We start from the raw sequence: 17,800 nt of genomic DNA on the forward strand, positions 1-17,800 counted from the left end.
AAAACTATCTAATCAGAGAGACTGTCATTAAACAGAAAGGTTAGGAGAGCACCAGTTAGACTAATACCGAGTGTAATGTTAAAATAAAACTATGCGGAGGGTACAGAAACATACAATCACTTTCTTGTAGATCTTATCCAAGCTGATTAGAAGCTAATTGTTAGTCCTGGAGGAGAAACCATAAATTAAGCATCTTTAGTTTGCAATTTTCATTGCTTTTTAAATTTCTACTTGAGGACTTAGTTTTCTAGGATTCTGGTTGTGGGGCATATTTTGATGGTATGTTAAGGATACTACACACAGTAGAAAAATGTTACTTCAGTGTCTGATTTTTCCAAGGAAATGGGAACAAATGTGGATTTGGTCCCTCAAATATCACATCCTTGAACCCTTCACTCCGAATGCTTCTAACTCCTAATGAGACAGTGCTGGGCTTCCTTGAAAATCAAAGAAAATCTTTAGTCCTTTTTTAAGACAAATACATACTTGGTATCCTTTCTATCTGTGAAAGGCAGTCATTTCTAAGCTTCTTAGTTTTTGATCCATTAGAGTTGATGCAACAGGAAGTGGCGGGGCAAAACCCATCCTCTCAGATTTTCACAAACTTGTGGCTTCTCTTTTTATGGAGATGTTTTGTTGCAATTTCAGAAGGTGGTTGTTAGTTATGTTGGCTACATTATCTTTAGCACATCTGGGATGTGTTCACATGAAGGCATTGGCTAAAAACTGTGTCTTGTGGCCTGGAATTGACTCTGATATTGAAAAGAGAGGGAAGGACATTCCTTGCTACTTGGCCTAACCCTATAAAGACACCTTCCATGGCAAGCTCAGTCAGGAATTCATTTTGGAAGCTGAAGAGCAAGTACAGAAGTTGAGCTTCTCAGTTTTAGGATGCTTTTCAAAATATGCTTTTAGTTCTTTCCCAAATTTCTGCTGTGGCAATTATAGCTCTGAGACTATTATTTATAACCCTGGCACCATCATTTCTGACCTTGATTCTACAGTTACTTTGAGTTAAAGGAATATGTGGAAATGACTTGCCTCCAAGCTGTCAACACTGTAAGGCCACCAAGAATGCCCCAAGACAGGTTTGAGGTGAAATACTTGCCTCCCATCCTTCAAGTCAGAACTCAGTCCTGGACAACAGAAATGTCTGTCGTCTGCTAAACTTGTGATGTAGCGATATCTGAAGTTTTCCCGTCTTAAATGAGGGTAGTTAAGACAAACAGAATCCTGTTCCATCTCTGCCTATCCTTCATTCATGTTTAGCCCCATGCGTGCGTGCTAAATCACTTTAGTCATGTCTGACTCTTTGTGACCTTATGGACCTTAGCTTGTGAGGTTCCTCTGTCCATGTGATTCTCTAGGCAGAATACGGGAGTGGGTGGCTGTGCCCTCTTTCAGGGGATCATCCCCACTCAGGGATCGAATCCATGTCTGTTACGTCTACCTACATTGGCAGGTGGGTTATTTACCACAAGCGTCACCTGGGAAGCCCTGTTTAGTTCCAAGGTTTGCTTTTTTTGAAAACTGTGGAATTGGAACCAGTATAGAATTTTTTCCATTTAGTTCAAGTTGGAAGGTCCATTTTAAATGGCAAAGTAATGTGCAGATTAGCTCACAGGTATGTAATTTCAAGGACTGACTAATAGTGGATGAATGAGGATTTTCACTTAGTTTACCATTTATTATTTTTGCCGTTTTCTTAGTATATGGGATGGTTTGGTATACAGTGAGAGACTATGTACAAAATCACCTTGTCATTTGTAAACTGTTCTGTGATCTGGTATTAATACCAGCGACAGCATCAATTATACACAACTTACAGAGCACTTACTATGTTCCGGAAACTGTTCTAAGTACTTTACATATTTTCCACATCGCAGAAGCCCCCTGAAGGGTGTTATGATCATTTCATTTGACAGTTGTAGGACTGAGTGCTGGATAGTATAGTGAAGTAACTTGCTTAAAACATACCATTAGCATGCGGCATAGAGGGGACTGAAGCACGGATGGTGTAGCTCCAGAGTAGAAATACAGGGAGCCATGTCCCCTTTCTGTGGCATTTTGAATTCACATAGTTAGAAAACATATGCTTCTAACTTGGCTGGAATTAGATAACAAAAGTGTGGCTCATTGGATTTTGATGTTTATGAATCTGGTAAGTACCTGCAATTTCATTTTATCTGCCTGAAAATAATTTAGAAATAATGACAGGTAGGGTGCATATTTTAATCTGCCATGAAACTCTTCCGCTCTCTGATTGGTTTTGAATAGCTTCCTTCTTCTAGCAACATAAAGGGCATTTTTTAAAACAGAGAGTAAAATGTAGCTTTCTTAGTTCAGTTCAGTCACTCAGTCGTGTCCAACTCTTGCGACCCCATGAATTGCAGCATGCCAGGCCTCCCTGTCCATCACCAACTCCCAGAGTTCACTCAGACTCATGTCCATTGAGTCGGTGATGCCCTCTAACCATCTCATCCTCTGTCATCCCCTTCTCTTCCTGCCTTCAGTCTTTCCCAACATCAGGGTCTTTCCAAATGAATCAGCTCTTTGCATCAGGTGGCCAAAGTACTGGAGTTTCAGCTTTAGCATCATTCCTTCCAAAGAAATCCCAGGGCTGATCTCCTTCAGAATGGACCGGTTGGATCTCCTTGCAGTCCAAGGGACCCTCAAGAGTCTTCTCCAACACCACAGTTCAAAAGCATCAATTCTTTGGTACTCAGCCTTCTTCACAGTCCAACTCTTACATCCATACGTGACCACTGGAAAAACCATAGCCTTGACTAGGTGGACCTTTGTTAATAAAGTAATATCTCTGTTTTTAAATATGTTGTCTAGGTTGGTCATAACTTTCCTTCCAAGGAGTGTCTTTTAATTTGATGGCAGCAGTCACCATCTGCAGTGATTTTGGAGTCCCCCAAAATAGTCAGCCACTGTTTTCACTGTTTCCCCATCTATTTGCCATGAAGTGATGGGACCAGATGCCATGATCTTCGTTTTCTGAGTGTTGAGCTTTAAGCCAACTTTTTCACTCTCCTCTTTCACTTTCGTCAAGAGGCTCTTTAGTTCTTCCTCACTTTCTGCCATAAGGTTGGTGTCATCTGCATATTTGAGGTTATTGATATTTCTCCTGGCCATCTTGATTCCAGCTTGTGCTTCCTCCAGCCCAGCATTTCTCATGATGTACTCTGCATGTAAGTTAAATAAGCAGGGTGATAATATACAGCCTTGACGAACTCCTTTTCCTATTTGGAACCAGTCTGTTGTTCCATGTCCGGTTCTAACTGTTGCTTCCTGACCTCCATACAGGTTTCTCTAGAGGCAGGTCAGGTGATCTGGTATTCCCATCTCTTTCAGAATTTTCCACAGTTTACTGTGAACCACATAGTCAAAGGCTTTGGCATAGTCAATAAAACAGAAATTGATGTTTTTCTGGAACTCTCTTGCTTCTTCAATGATCCAGCGGATGTTGGCAATTTGATCTCTGGTTCCTCTGCCTTTTCTAAAACCAGCTTGAACATCTGGAAGTTCACGGTTCACATATTGCTGAAGCCTGGCTTGGAGAATTTTGAGCATTACTTTACTAGGGTGTGAAATGAGTGCAACTGTGCAGGAGTGTGAGCATTCTTTGGCATAGCTTTTCTTTGGGATTGGAATGAAAACTGACCTTTTCCAGTCCTGTGGCCACTGCTGAGTCTTCCAAATTTGCTGGCATTTTGAGTATAGCACTTTCACAGCATCATTTTTTAGGATTTGAAATAGCTCAACTGGAATTCCATCACCTCCACTAGCTTTGTTCGTAGTTATGCTTCCTAAGGCCCACTTGACTTCACATTCCAGGATGTCTGGCTCTAGGTGAGTGATCACACCACCGTGATCACTCTAGTTCTTCTTTAAAAAACTATTGTTTCTCTACCTCTTGGTTGAGTTCTTGGAGTAATGGGGTTAAAATACTCTTACAGAGAATAAAATGGAAGCTCATTCATGTAGACCTGGGGCTTCATTCACAACAGTTTCTCTTCCAGGAGGTGACCGTGACTTGTGCCATATCAAGAATAACAGTCCTAGGGCTTCCCTGGCAGTCAGTGGTTAAAACTCTGCACTTCATCTGCCAGGGAGCACCTTTGATCCGTGTTTGGGGAACTAAGATCCTGCCTGCCACAGCCAAAAAAATAACTAATTAACAGCCATACAATAAAAAAAGAAAAACAGTCCTGTGTTTTCACTTTTGTCAGTTTTATTTATTACATCTAGGCCAACTGTATGTTACAGAGTTTGAATGAGAAGCAATCCATTCATGTGTAGAGGTGAGAACCATGATTAGTACGACAAACTGAGCTGCCCTTTAAAGAAATTACTTCAGTTAATGTGTTCTCACATCTTTCTCCCCAGGTTACAACTTGAACCTTATAATTTATGGGTCTAAAAAGGTCTTTTGTAGCATCTCCTTCTGCTGTAATGAGATACATGATAAAAAGTCCATTTGACTCCAAAGAAATGTCTTATTTTGTTTTTCCTACCCTTTTGGAAGCATCATTCTTTGGTCAGATGAAGTTATTTCAACTCAAAAGGCTTTCTTTTCAACATAAAAAGAGAACTTGTAGTTTCTTGTGTCTTTTGTAAGTGCCCCACTTTGGTTTGACAGGGGAGAGTCGAGTCTCTTCACTGGTGGCATAAGCTCTTAACACCTCACTTTCTCTTCTAAGACTAGTCACCACCTTTACTCATAGCACCCCTGTATGAAAAAATCTTAGATGAAGAAAGCATGAAATAGGGAGGAATACTAGATGTGTTCTAAAATTTTTAAGTGTCAGTAAATAAAAGTCACTGTAATGCTCTGAGTGTCTGTTGGAATTCTTGGCACTGTGACCTTTAGGACATTTGTTCCACACTGTGCACAAGACAGCTTTGCTGGGATGATCATCTGGGTTAGCAGGGGAGGTTTGCCATGTGAAACCTCTTCTGAGCCAGCCATTCCCCCTTAAGCACTTCCATAGGTCTTAGTATGGACCTCTCATATGGAACAGATCTTATTGTAAATTCTTTGAGAGGAGGGTTATATTTTTAAAAAATTATTTGTATTTTTTCATGTATTTCAATTGGAGGATTATTACTTTACAGTATTTTGATGGTTTTTGCCATACATCAGTGTGAATCGGCCATAGGTATACATGTGTCCCTCCATCCTGAATCCCCCTCCCACCCCCCTCCCCACTCTATCCCTCAGGGTTGTCACAGAGAGAGCACCGACTTTGGGTGCCCTGCATCATACATCAAACTGTCACTGGTTATCTATTTTACATATGGTAATACATATGTTTCAATGTTATTCTCTCAAATCATCCCACACTCTCCTTCTCCCACTGAGTCTAAAAGTCTGTTCTTTACACCTGTGTCTAAGAGGAGGGTTATATCTTATAAAGTTAAGATAGTACCTAAAATACAGTTGATTCTTAATGAATATTTGTAGAGTGAAGAGGGAAGATAGGATATGTCCGTGCCTGTGTGATAAGTCACTTCAGTTGTGTCTGACTTTGTGATTCCATGGACTGTGGCCCGCCAGGCTCCTCTGTCCACAGGACTCTCCAGGCAAGAATACCAGAGTGGGTTTCCCTGTCCTCCTCCAAGGGTATGTCCATAAGTAAGACGAAAGAAGAGCTTTCAAACTGAGAATACGATATGAACAAAGAGAAAGACTAGAAAACTGTGGTTGAGGAATCATCACAGAGTTCAGTTGGGTTACAGTATAATGTGTGAAGACACTCTTGGAACCAACAGTTGAACAAAGTAGAATGGATAGGTTTTCACAAGTCATTTTCAAGTTGGGGGGATATTGGAGCGTAAAAGACCAGAATGATGTGATCGCCTTGAAACCAGTTGAATTTCTTCCACTTAAGAGAGAAACACATTGAAGAGAGAAGAATTAATCCATTGTGAAAAGCTGAGTTTAGTTGCCAGTAGAACCTGCAGCTGTAGATAAGGAAATGTGGATGGAAAGAGAAGGAGAGGCTCTGGAGAACCAGGTCAAGGATGGAGGAGACACATTTGACAGTGAGACCTGCCCAAGGGATTGTACAAGCAAGGGCTGGAAGAAGTTGCTGATGGGGAGTGGGGAGCCAAGAGTTGGAGAACTGAGGACAGAGCCTGAAGGGCTGGAGAAACAGGGACAACCAAAGCATGGGAGAGAGAAGGTGCAGTGGAGTCACGTGTCACAGCAGGAAAGGGAGGCATGCGAAGCGGGCATGCGGCTTGGCCTGGGGCGATGGCCACGTTTTGCCGTCAGGAGTCGAGTTCAGGTCTTAGTCTATCACCTGTTAGCTGCATGATCTGCAGCCAACGCATAAGCTTTTGGACCACAGTGCCCTTACCGTTGCAGTTGTGCTGTTAATGTCAATAGTTTAAATCTATAGACCTTACATGATACTTTAAAAAGTACTCTTGTCTATTCAAATCATAACCAACAAAATGGAAGATTTGGAGTTATCTATATTTCTTCTGTTCATGCAAGCAACTATATTGCAAAATATACTATTTTAAAAATCTCTTGTAATCTATACAAAATTGAAGACAGAAAAAATTTGGTATATGATAGAAGTTTATTGATGATAAATGGTAAAAATGATTTTTGCAGTAAATTATGTGGGAACAATTGATGTCAATATGGAAAAAATTAAATTAAGATCTTACCTTTCACCTGGCACAAAATTCAATTCAAATTGGAGTATAGATCTAAATGTGAAAGGCAAAATTTTCAACTTTTGAGAGAGTATATTTGAAAATGTCTTTCTGAACCACAGTTGGAAAGAATTTCTAACAAAAACGCAAAAACACAAGACTACTGGAAAACACTGATAAATGTGCCTACATTAAAATTAAACAGCTCTTTTTGTTAAAGAAAAGTGGTGAAAGAGGAGTAATAAACAAGAACACTGTACAACATATATAACTGACAAAGGACTAGAAATTAGTATATATAAGGAACTTCTTTTTGTCGATAGTGAAAGAAATAATCTAATTGAAAAAAATCAGGTAAACAAAGTCTTTCTGAAAGAGGAAATCCAAACAACCAACTACTTTGTGACTATCTGTCAACCTCATTAGCAATCAACAGTAGAAAGCAGGAATTTTTGAATTGTGTGTTTGATAGACTATCTTTTGCCCGCTGTCTTCTGAATAAAGCTCTTGGAATTTAAATATAATTCACTCTGTCTTATCAAGCTTAATTTTTTTTTAGTTGTTTTTTTTTTTAATTTTATTTTATTTTTAAACTTTATATAATTGTATTAGTTTTGCCAAATATCAAAATGAATCCATCACAGGTATACATGTGCTCCCCATCCTGAACCCTCCTCCCTCCTCCCTCCCCATACCATCCCTCTGGGTCGTCCCAGTGCACTAGCCCCAAGCATCCAGTATCATGCATTGAACCTGGACTGGCATCTCATTTCATACATGATATTTTACATGTTTCAATGCCATTCTCCCAAATCTTCCCACCCTCTCCCTCTCCCACAGAGTCCATAAGACTGTTTCATACATCAGTGTCTCTTTTGCTGTCTCGTACACAGGGTTATTGTTATCATCTTTCTAAATTCCATATATATGCGTTAGTATACTGTATTGGTGTTTTTCCTTCTGGCTTACTTCACTCTGTATAATAGGCTCCAGTTTCATCCACCTCATTAGAACTGATTCAAATGAATTCTTTTTAATGGCTGAGTAATACTCCATTGTGTATATGTACCACAACTTTCTTATCCATTCATCTGCTGATGGACATCTAGGTTGCTTCCATGTCCTGGCTATTATAAACAGTGCTGCGATGAACATTGGGGTACACGTGTCTCTTTCCCTTCTGGTTTCCTCAGTGTGTATGCCCAGCAGTGGGATTGCTGGATCATAAGGCAGTTCTAATTCCAATTTTTGAAGGAATCTCCACACTGTTCTCCATAGTGGCTGTACTAGTTTGCATTCCCACCAACAGTGTAAGAGGGTTCCCTTTTCTCCACACCCTCTCCAGCATTTATTGCTTGTAGACTTTTGGATCGCAGCCATTCTGACTGGTGTGAAATGGTACCTCATAGTGGTCTTGATTTGCATTTCTCTGATAATGAGTGATGTTGAGCATCTTTTCATGTGTTTGTTAGCCATTTGTATGTCTTCTTTGGAGAAATGTCTATTTAGTTCTTTGGCCCATTTTTTGATTGGGTCATTTATTTTTCTGGAGTTGAGCTGTAGGAGTTGCTTGTATATTTTTGAGATTAGTTGTTTGTCAGTTGCTTCATTTGCTTAAGCACCTTCTGTATACCTAGGACTTGTCTAGCTCTTTTTACTGAGCCTATTTAAGTGAAGGCTTTTCCTTTCCAATTCTTAGGTTATTTATTAACCCGTGTTTTCTTTAGACACCATGAATATTCTTACCGACACTGAAACCCTCAGCTTTTGAAGCAATTTTAAATTTATAGAGTTTGTGACTGTATTGTTCTATTGAAAATACTGTATATTTATTCTTTGTTTCTGGGAGAGGCAACATTTTTGTTATTTTCATGGGAAATATTGGCAGATTTTTGCCTTAGAAAATATTATACAATATTAGTTTTTCCATATTCAACATCATCAATAAAATGCATTATAAGTGGCATTTTAATGTATTGATAACCTTCCCTTTTACTAGAAAAAGGAACAATAAAATTTTTCTTATCCTTTTTATTATTAGGGTAATACATTAAGAAAAATCCTCCTGAATCGATACTTTAAAGGTGATTACGGAGTCTCTATAAATGGACACCTCTCTGGAACCTACTGCAAAACTGCACAAGGAGGAGGCAAGATATCAGTTTTCCCTTTATTTTCAAATTCTAATAACATCTCTGTGTACCAGTGTTGTTCTAGTGTTTTTCTTAAAAATAGCACAAATATGAAAAGGTTCATTTAAAAAGCACCATCAGCCATAGCAAAGAGAAAACCCTGCCACTTGTGTCATCTAGGATGGACCTCAGGGCATGATGCTAAGTGCAAGAATCAGTTGTATACGTGATCTAAAACTCCAAACTCAGCGAAACAGAGATCAGATTTGTGGTTGCCGGATGCAGAGAGTGGGGAGTAGAGAAATTAAGTGAAAGTGGTCAAAAGGAACAAAGTTTCAGTTAAATAAAGCAATCTTGGGACTGTAATATACAACATGATGACCGTTGGTAACAGTACTGTATTGCATATTTGAAAGTTGCTAAGAAAATAAGTGCTAAAAGTTCGCATCACAAGGAATACAAATTAACTTTATGAGATGATAATTTAATCTTATTGTAGTCATCATTTTGCAGTATATACATCTATCAAATTATTAATGTTGTACACCTTAAACTTGTACAATGTTATATAGCAATTATATCTCAATAAAACTGGAAAAACAAGTATAAAGCACATTAAAAACCCTTTGTATGATTTTGGGTTCATGAAACAAATTTGAGCCTTTCGACAAAGGTTTACTTATTTATTTTTCCTAATCACAGGAAGCTTTTCTGGGCAAGATTCAGATAAGATGGGGATATCCATGTCAGATATTCAGTGTCTCCTGGATAAAGAAGGTGCATCTGAACTTGTCATCGATGTTATAGTGAATACCAAAAATGACAGAATTTTTTCAGAAGGCATCTTACTTGGCATTGCCTTGCTGGAAGGAGGAAACACACAAACTCAGGTACCTTCTTACAATCATTGTCGTTGGTTACATTTGGTTATTTTGTATTTCTTACTTCTTTGTCTTGGAAAGTAATGATTTTTCTTTAAGTTTCTCATGACTATCTCAAAAAGAAAAAAATCCCACAACAACTTTGTATCACATTTTCCTTATAAATGTTTTGATTTGCTGTAGTAAGTACATTGTTGTTGTTTAGTCACAAAGTCTCGTTAGACTCTTCTGCAACTCCGTGGACTGTACCCTACCAGACTCCTCTGTCCATGGGAGTTGTCAGGCAAGAATACTGGCATGAGTTGCCTTTTCCTTCTCCAGGGGATCTTCCTGATCCAGAGATTGAACCCAAGTCTCTTGGCATTGGCAGATGGGTTCTTTACCACTGAACCACCTGGGAAGCAGAACTTTGCAAATTACTCAGTGAAGCAGAACATTCCAGAAATTCTCATTTGCTTAGGGAAATTTTAGGCTGACTAAGCAGATTAGGGCATTTTGACTTATCCAAGAATTATATGTAAAAAAACAATTAAGTGCATTTATTAAACAAGGTAATATATATATAAATTCCTCATACAGTACTTGACATTAAAACAAGTTCTGATAATATTCACCATGCATCTCAGTTACTTTTTTAGAAACTGAGAACTCTTCTGTTCCTTCTTCCCCAAATCTGCCGGTGCTTGTTACGCTGCTGCCGCTGAGTAGGTGAAGCTTTCCCTGTTGTGGGGAGAGAAGAACCATTCCTTCTTTTCTTGTTCTGTTTACTCATTCAGCTCAGGAGGGGTGACTTGAGAGTCATCGTTCATCTATCCAGTGCTCCACTCCAGTGAGCAGTGTGCTCACCTTATGTAGGATCACAGCACTATTTCCCGAAGGTGCACACGTGACTTAGAAACTCCTGCCAAGTTGCCCCTGAACTTCCCCACACCTAAAGGCAGAGCTCACTGTGTGATCCTGAGAGCTGGGACGTGTTCCCAGGGAACAGGCTTCCTCCTCCCAGCCCTGCCACTCACCAACCAGGTATTTCCAGGTTTGCCTTGGTCAGGAAGGCAAACAACTAATTGGAAATTCCAGAATCTATTTTCCCTATTCATGGCAAGTAGACACCACGTCTTATTAAGCATGAAAAAAAAAATCATGTTGTTTCTAAAGATATCTTTCCAAAACACATATTATTCTCCTGCTTAACGTCAGTCACTTTCCTCTATAAAGGCAAATGCTCCTTCATGATCTAGTCTCTTCAAGTTTTCTAACTTTCCGTTCTTACTCCATCTCTCCCCGCCTCCATCCTTTCTCTTGTGCACCAGCTGTACTAAGCTCTTTATAGCTCCTCAGATGTGCTGTGCCATTTCTCATGTCACTTTCTCCTCTTTGAGGACTCAGCTCATGAACTTCTCTGGGAAGCCTTCTGTCCACTAGTGACTCTATGCTTCTGCTGTATCCTGCAGATATCTGCAGTAGCATTTCTTCATTTTTGTGTGTGTGTGCCTCTTCATGAGTACAGCAGGCTCTGTCTAGTGAATTATGAATCCTTAGAGGTTGAGACCACATGTTTTCCATCTTCACATCCCTTGTTTCTGGCACCATGTCTGGCCCAGCCTAGGGATTCAGTAAATAATCGGAAGTGAACATCCCTATGAATGAGTGGTCCAAGTCCATTTCTATTCACAAAGTCTTCACTATTTGGCTGTGGCCTTTGGGACCACTTCTTTATCTGAGCTCCCATGACATTTGCTTCTTGGATGCTCACTTGGCATTTTTCCTATGCTGCTTTGCTTGGTTGTTACCAATATGATATTCTGTTTCTCCAGTTAAATGTCATCTTCTTTAAAGTAGGGGGATCATGTCTTGTTCTTCGTATCTACAGCTTTATAGCCATTTGACAAATACTTGATGAAATAGAATTCGGTGATTTTTGTTTATGAAAATCTTTTAAATGGGTTATGACAGTCTTGTTTACCAGCCTTACACTATCCAGATTTCTCGCTTATCTACGTAATTGTGTAACCCAGATGTCAACTGTGTGCTCCTGGCCCTAAGAGGTCTAACTGAGGTCAGCTGGAATGCTTACCCTCCCCAAGACTTCTGTCAAAATCCAGGGGGATTTATATTCTAATTGTCTCATTGGCCACTGTTGTCTTGCTTACTTAGTTCAGGGATTGTCTTGACACCCAGCTTCTGTAGTCCTGAATTAGGGATCTGATGCCCTTTTTTAAGTTTTACCCTCTTAGCTACATAAATCAATTTATATGTTTAAATGTACTTAATTAAAAATAGGTTGAAGGGAGGAGAAAGAAGATGGTTAAATTATAATTTCAAATTGTACACTAATAATAGCAACCATGAGAATCAGTTCAGTTCAGTTCAGTCACTCAGTTGTGTCCGACTCTTTGCGACCCCATGAATCGCAGCACACCAGGCCTCCCTGTCCATCACCAACTCCCGGTGTTTCACCCAGACTCACGTCCATTGAGTCAGTGATGCCATCCAGCCATCTTATCCTCTGCCATCCCCTTCTCCTCCTGGCCCCAATCCCTCCCAGCATCAGAGTCTTTTCCAATGAGTCAACTCTTCGCATGAGGTGGCCAAAGTATTGGAGTTTCAGCTTTAGCATCATTCCTTCCAAAGAAATCCCAGGGCTGATCTCCTTCAGAATGGACTGATTGGATCTCCTTGCAGTCCAAGGGACTCTCAAGAGTCTTCTCCAACACCACAGTTCAAAAGCATCAATTCTTCTGCGCTCAGACTTCTTCACAGTCCAACTCTCACATCCATACATGACCACAGGAAAGACCATAGCCTTGACTAGACGGACCTTTGTTGGCAAAGTAATGTCTCTGCTTTTGAATATGCTGTCTAGGTTGGTCATAACTTTCCTTAATGCCTCCTAAATACTGGGCACTCTTCTTAGTGCTTTCTGTGTATTAGCTTGATTTATCCTCACAACAACCTGTGCAGGAACTTGAGTCCTATCTCATCTTACCAAAGAAGAATCTGAGATACACATAAGCTCACATGGCTGGTTAGAAATCAAGCTAGGATTGGAGCCCATGCAGACAGGCTCCAGTGTCTGTGCTCTTAACCGCTATAAACATCTCCTTTCAGGACTTTCTTGGTGGTCCTCTGGTTAAGAATCCAACTTGCAACGCAGAGGTCATGCAACCACCAGAGATTTCTGGTGGTTGAACTAAGATCCGACATGCTGCGAAGCAACTAAGCCTGCATGCCACAACAGAAGACCCCATATGATGCAGCTAATAAATAATAAATATTTTAAAATGTCCTTTCTAAAATATCCTTCTTTCTACTCACTCCTGGGAAGTTTCACTGACTGATCACCCTAGTATTACTTCATCTCTCTGGGTCCTCACTTCATTTCTCTTCTCTACGCTCTCATTTCTAGTCACCCTCCATCCTTCTTGGGGGAAAGTCCTTCCTCTACTATATGGAACTGTTTATCTATCACCTTGGCTCCTGAAAAAAAACAAGGAGTTTCCCCTTATACTCTGAAGCTTATGGAGGTGGTTTCCTAACCAAAACTTGTACCTTTGTGAGGGATTGAATTGTTATGCTAGCTTTTCAGATTATATATATATATTATAAAAGCTTACTATTTATCTTTATTAAAATCATAGTGTTCAGCTTTGTTGTTGTTTTTGTTCAGTCACTCAGTTGTGTCTAATTCTTTGCGACCCCAGGGACTGCAGCATGCCAGGCTTCCCTGTCCTTCACCATCTCAAAAAGCTTCAAACTAATGAGTCGGAAATACCATTCAACTATCTCATCCTCTGCTACCCACTTCTCCTCCTGCCCTCAATCTTTCCCAGCATCAGGGTCTTTTCTAATGAGTCAGTTCTTCACATAAGGTGGCTAAAGTATTGGAGCCTCAGCCTCAGCCTCAGCATCAGTCCCTCCAGTGAATATTCAGGATTGATTTCCTTTCTAGTTTTTAAAAGTCCATGTAAATCATTTGTTATTTTGAGCTTAAAGGGTCATTTTATATAGTGATTTAGAGTCAGAGAATCTAGATTTAAATCCTATCTCTATTACTGTTATATAATATTGGGAAAGTCATTTACATTCACCAAACTTTATTTTATTGATATATAAAATGAAATAAGCATGTTCTGTTCATCACACAGTTGTCCTGAAAGAATCAATGAGATAATACATTTCAAGGAACAATAAAAATTAGAAAACTTTGTGTTAATAGAACCACAATGTTCTATAACTTCTTCATTAATATATAGGAATCCCTTTCTGCTTTCTAATGCCATTATATTGAAAATATTAGGGTTCAAGCATAAGAGTAATTTATGGGACCACAGAGGTCTCTGAAATCTACCTTTATCCTCTGAATTAATAGGACCAGCTTGATGGTTTCACTGTGGTTGCTATGGTTACTGTGGCTTTTTGGCCTGCTTTCTTGAATTGTTGCTAGCCCTCTGCCTAGTGCTTCCCCCTTGTAGGTATGAAACCGACTTGTAAGACTTTATGAAAACGCTTTGAGAATGTGCATCACCCACAGTAGAAATTTTAAGACAGGTATCCATTTCCAGGCCTGATGTCATTAGACAGACTCGCACCTGCAGGTCCCAGGACCTGTGAGTCATGGTTTCAGGCACTCTTTCAGAAGGGGTATCTGCAAGAACCAAACTCCCCAAAATTGTCTACTCTATTGGATTATAGTCAATTCTACTTGATCTGGAAGTCATTATTTCTTCAGATGTTTTCTTCCCATTGTCTCTTATCAAGTTTATATAACTCTTCTCATATCAGTACAGTGACTGGAATTACTATCTTTATTAATTATTTTTACTGTATTTCTCTTGTTTGTGTTGTGTCTGTCCCATGGTTTTAGTCTTAATAACTTAAATTTTCTTGTCCAGAGCATATCACGTTTCCTAACTCATACCTCTTCTCGATACTTCTCCAAGCAGACAATGATTAGGGCAGATGATCTCAAGGTTTGTTATTTCCAGAGATGTGTTTTTATTATACTTTGACTGTTGAATCCTTTCCACATCATTATTGATTGTGAAGTAGAGTTCACTTCATGCATTTTATGGTGGGCTTGTCCTAGATCCTGTGCAAAGCAATGTAGCTAATAAAATACCCAAGGGACTTAGTGCCTACTTATCAGTGGGTTCCTGTGAGTGAGGCTGCCATGGTAACACAGTCTAAATTAAATATACAATAATTTAGGTAAAGAGAAAAATAACTTTGTAGGCTCACATTTACCAGGATGATCACAGAATTAGTGGTTGTTTTCCAATCTAGATTACAGAGTCGTGAAGGCAGGAACTGTAGCTATTTTTCCTGAGTGTTCTGTCACTTCACAGCATGGGGCTTGGAACATAGTAGGACCTCAATACATAGTACTGCACAAACATGACTTCATAATAATATAAAAATCAAAGAGCTCTTTGCATACCACTCTTACAGTGTTCTTATGAAATTTTAAAACAAATAATCACTAAAGGTGACTTCAATAACATAAAATTATGTTGAATTTTAGTGGAAAGTACTAAGCAAGTATAAGCTATTATTAGGACACAGTAAATAGTATAGGAGACTGGTAAAGCTGTCAGTTTATGAAATAATCATGAGCAGCACATTAAATACGGGCTTTTATCCATAATGCTTATGTTTATTTGAAACACCCTTGGGGGCCGGTGTCTTAAAATACGTTTTCTTGCAGTATTCCTTCTACCAGCAGTTACATGAACAAAAAAAATCAGAAAAATTCTTCAAAGTTCTCTACGACCGAATGAAGGCTGCTCAGAAAGAGATAAGATCAACAGTGACAGTTAACACCATCGACTTAGGTAACAAGAAAAGGGATGATGACACAGAACTGATGACATCTGGCCCACGGATGAGAGGTAAAGGACTAGTTGAGTATTTGGGAGAATGACTAAGAGAAAAGAGGGTAACACAATTTTTAGAGCTCATTTATCTTGTCATCTCACTTACCTTAGTCTAATTATGCCACTTGTGCCTCTGTGTATGGAACACTGTCCTTGAATTATTGTGGTCACGGTACTGACCTTCAAACAGCTCTGTGGGGTCAGCCTCAAACAAAGAATTATCAGTGCAAAGCAACTAGTGACATGAAAATATTTGATTTCATCGTGAAATTCTTGGTAAAGAACAGCTACCCATCCCTTCTGAATGCTCATGAAATGTAAACTGTAAGAACCAGAATTATAGCACTAAACTCTATGAAAGATTCTTGGAATTTGGAATAACAAAGTCATCAGGATAGTAAAAACAAATTGTATAAATATTTTGAACTTTGTACTATTTTATCACTTTCTTGTATTTAGGAGCTCTTAATTTTATATTTATCAAAAAGACAGGAGCCCTTCTAAAATGGACTAAGCATTAAGATCTTTTTAAAAAAATATCCCAGTGCATATTTAATTTTTTGGTTGCTCCTTCAGAATCTTTTGGGAAAAGTTGTTGCACCTCTTGTCAGGTGATTTGAAATCCAATTGTTAGAGAATTTGGGTAACTGTCTTTTTTTAATTAGCAAATGGAAGTTAATTCATAAATGTAAGAGTACTGCTTTATTTTCAGTAAGGGATTCATCATTACATTTAAAAGAGGGAATGAAAGGGCAGTTAACAGAAGCTTCTTCGGCCACATCCAAAGCATACTGTGTATACAGAAGAGAAATGGATCCAGAAATAGACATCATGTGTGCAGGACCCGAAGCGGGAAATGCCGAGGACAGGTCCACCGAGGAAGTCACAATGAGCCCTGCCATTGCCATCATGCAGCCGATTTTGAGGTTTCTGCAGTTACTCTGTGAGAATCATAACCGGGAGCTGCAGGTACTTGTTCTGTTTTGTGTGAGAGCTGAGCATCCAGCCTATGATGTTAGTGATTAAATTCAGATAAAACTAATAAGTCGTTTTGGAGAGAGAATAAGAACAATAGTGCTTTTCTGAAATGGGAAGAAATTTTGGTATCTGGGTGAAGAAAAATGAGAAGAAAATTCCTTTATGCATTCCTACAGTATCATTCTTTGCATCCTCAACTCACATCTCTTCAGTCTCAGTGGGTATCATCTAACCTTAGGACTCTCAGATTTGTTCAATAAGGTCAGTTTTGCTTCATCTGTACCTTTCAGGGTTTTGTAAGACTTGGAGGGCCTTCATCATTGCCAGCTCAGTTCATATTTCTTGAATGAGGATACAGAGTATCTTTATATTTTATTATAAACAGAGTTAATATATGTCTATTATAAACAGTTTATATATGTTTTTATTATAAACAGATTAATATAGAAGAGGATTTTCTTGCTTTTGAAGTTTAATTGATTTATAATATTGTGTTAGTATCAGGACTACAGCAAAATGATTCCGTTTTTTTAATATATATATATACATACACACACATCTTTAAAAATTATTTTCCATTAAAGATTATTACAAGATATTGTATAGTTTCCAGTGCTATACAGTAAATCCTTAATGTTTATCTATTTTATATGTGGAAGTGAAAGTGTTAGTTGCCCAGTCATGTCCGACTCTTTGTGACTCCTTGGACTGTTGCCCAGCAGGCTCGTCTTCCATGGAATTCTCCAGGCAAGAATACTGGAGAGGGTACCCATTCCCTTCTCCAGAGCATCTTCCTGACCCAAGGATCAAACCTGGGTCTTCCACATTTCAGGCAGATTCTTTACCACCTGAACCACCAGGGAAGCCCTATTTTATATATGGTAGTGTGTGTTTGTTAATCCCGTGTGTGGGTGCTCAGTTGCCAACTTGTATCTGACTCTTTGTGGCCCGATGGACTGTAGCCCAACAGGCTCCTCTGCCCATGGAATTTTCCAAGCAAGAATACTGGAGTGGGGTGACATTTCCTCCTCCAGGGAATCTTCCTGACCCAAGGACTGAACCCATGTCTCTTGCGTCTCCTGCATTGGCAGGTGGACTCTTTACCACTAGCGTTACCTGGGAAGCCCTTTAGTAGTTACCTTACCAAATTGCAAACATCTGTTAGATCATAGGAAAAGCAAGGGAATTCCAAAAAAACAACATCTACTTCTGCTTTATTGACTGCGCTAAAGCCTTTGACTCTGTGGATCACAGCAAA

General features: G+C 39.2%; 1 protein-coding gene across 2 annotated transcripts in view; it reads left to right on the top strand.

Annotated features, from left to right (window-relative positions):
- Positions 1-17,800, top strand: part of ITPR2 (inositol 1,4,5-trisphosphate receptor type 2) — a 588,791-nt gene that overhangs the window by 390,080 nt on the left and 180,911 nt on the right. For both annotated transcript variants that reach the window (XM_061417573.1, XM_061417572.1), the window contains exons 38-41: positions 8,720-8,828; positions 9,513-9,700; positions 15,396-15,579; positions 16,277-16,533. In XM_061417573.1, the coding sequence (XP_061273557.1) occupies positions 8,720-8,828; positions 9,513-9,700; positions 15,396-15,579; positions 16,277-16,533 (738 nt within the window). The remainder of the gene's footprint in view (positions 1-8,719; positions 8,829-9,512; positions 9,701-15,395; positions 15,580-16,276; positions 16,534-17,800) is intronic.

This window comes from Bos javanicus, chromosome 5, assembly GCF_032452875.1.
Source record: "Bos javanicus breed banteng chromosome 5, ARS-OSU_banteng_1.0, whole genome shotgun sequence".
Lineage (NCBI taxonomy): Eukaryota > Metazoa > Chordata > Mammalia > Artiodactyla > Bovidae > Bos > Bos javanicus.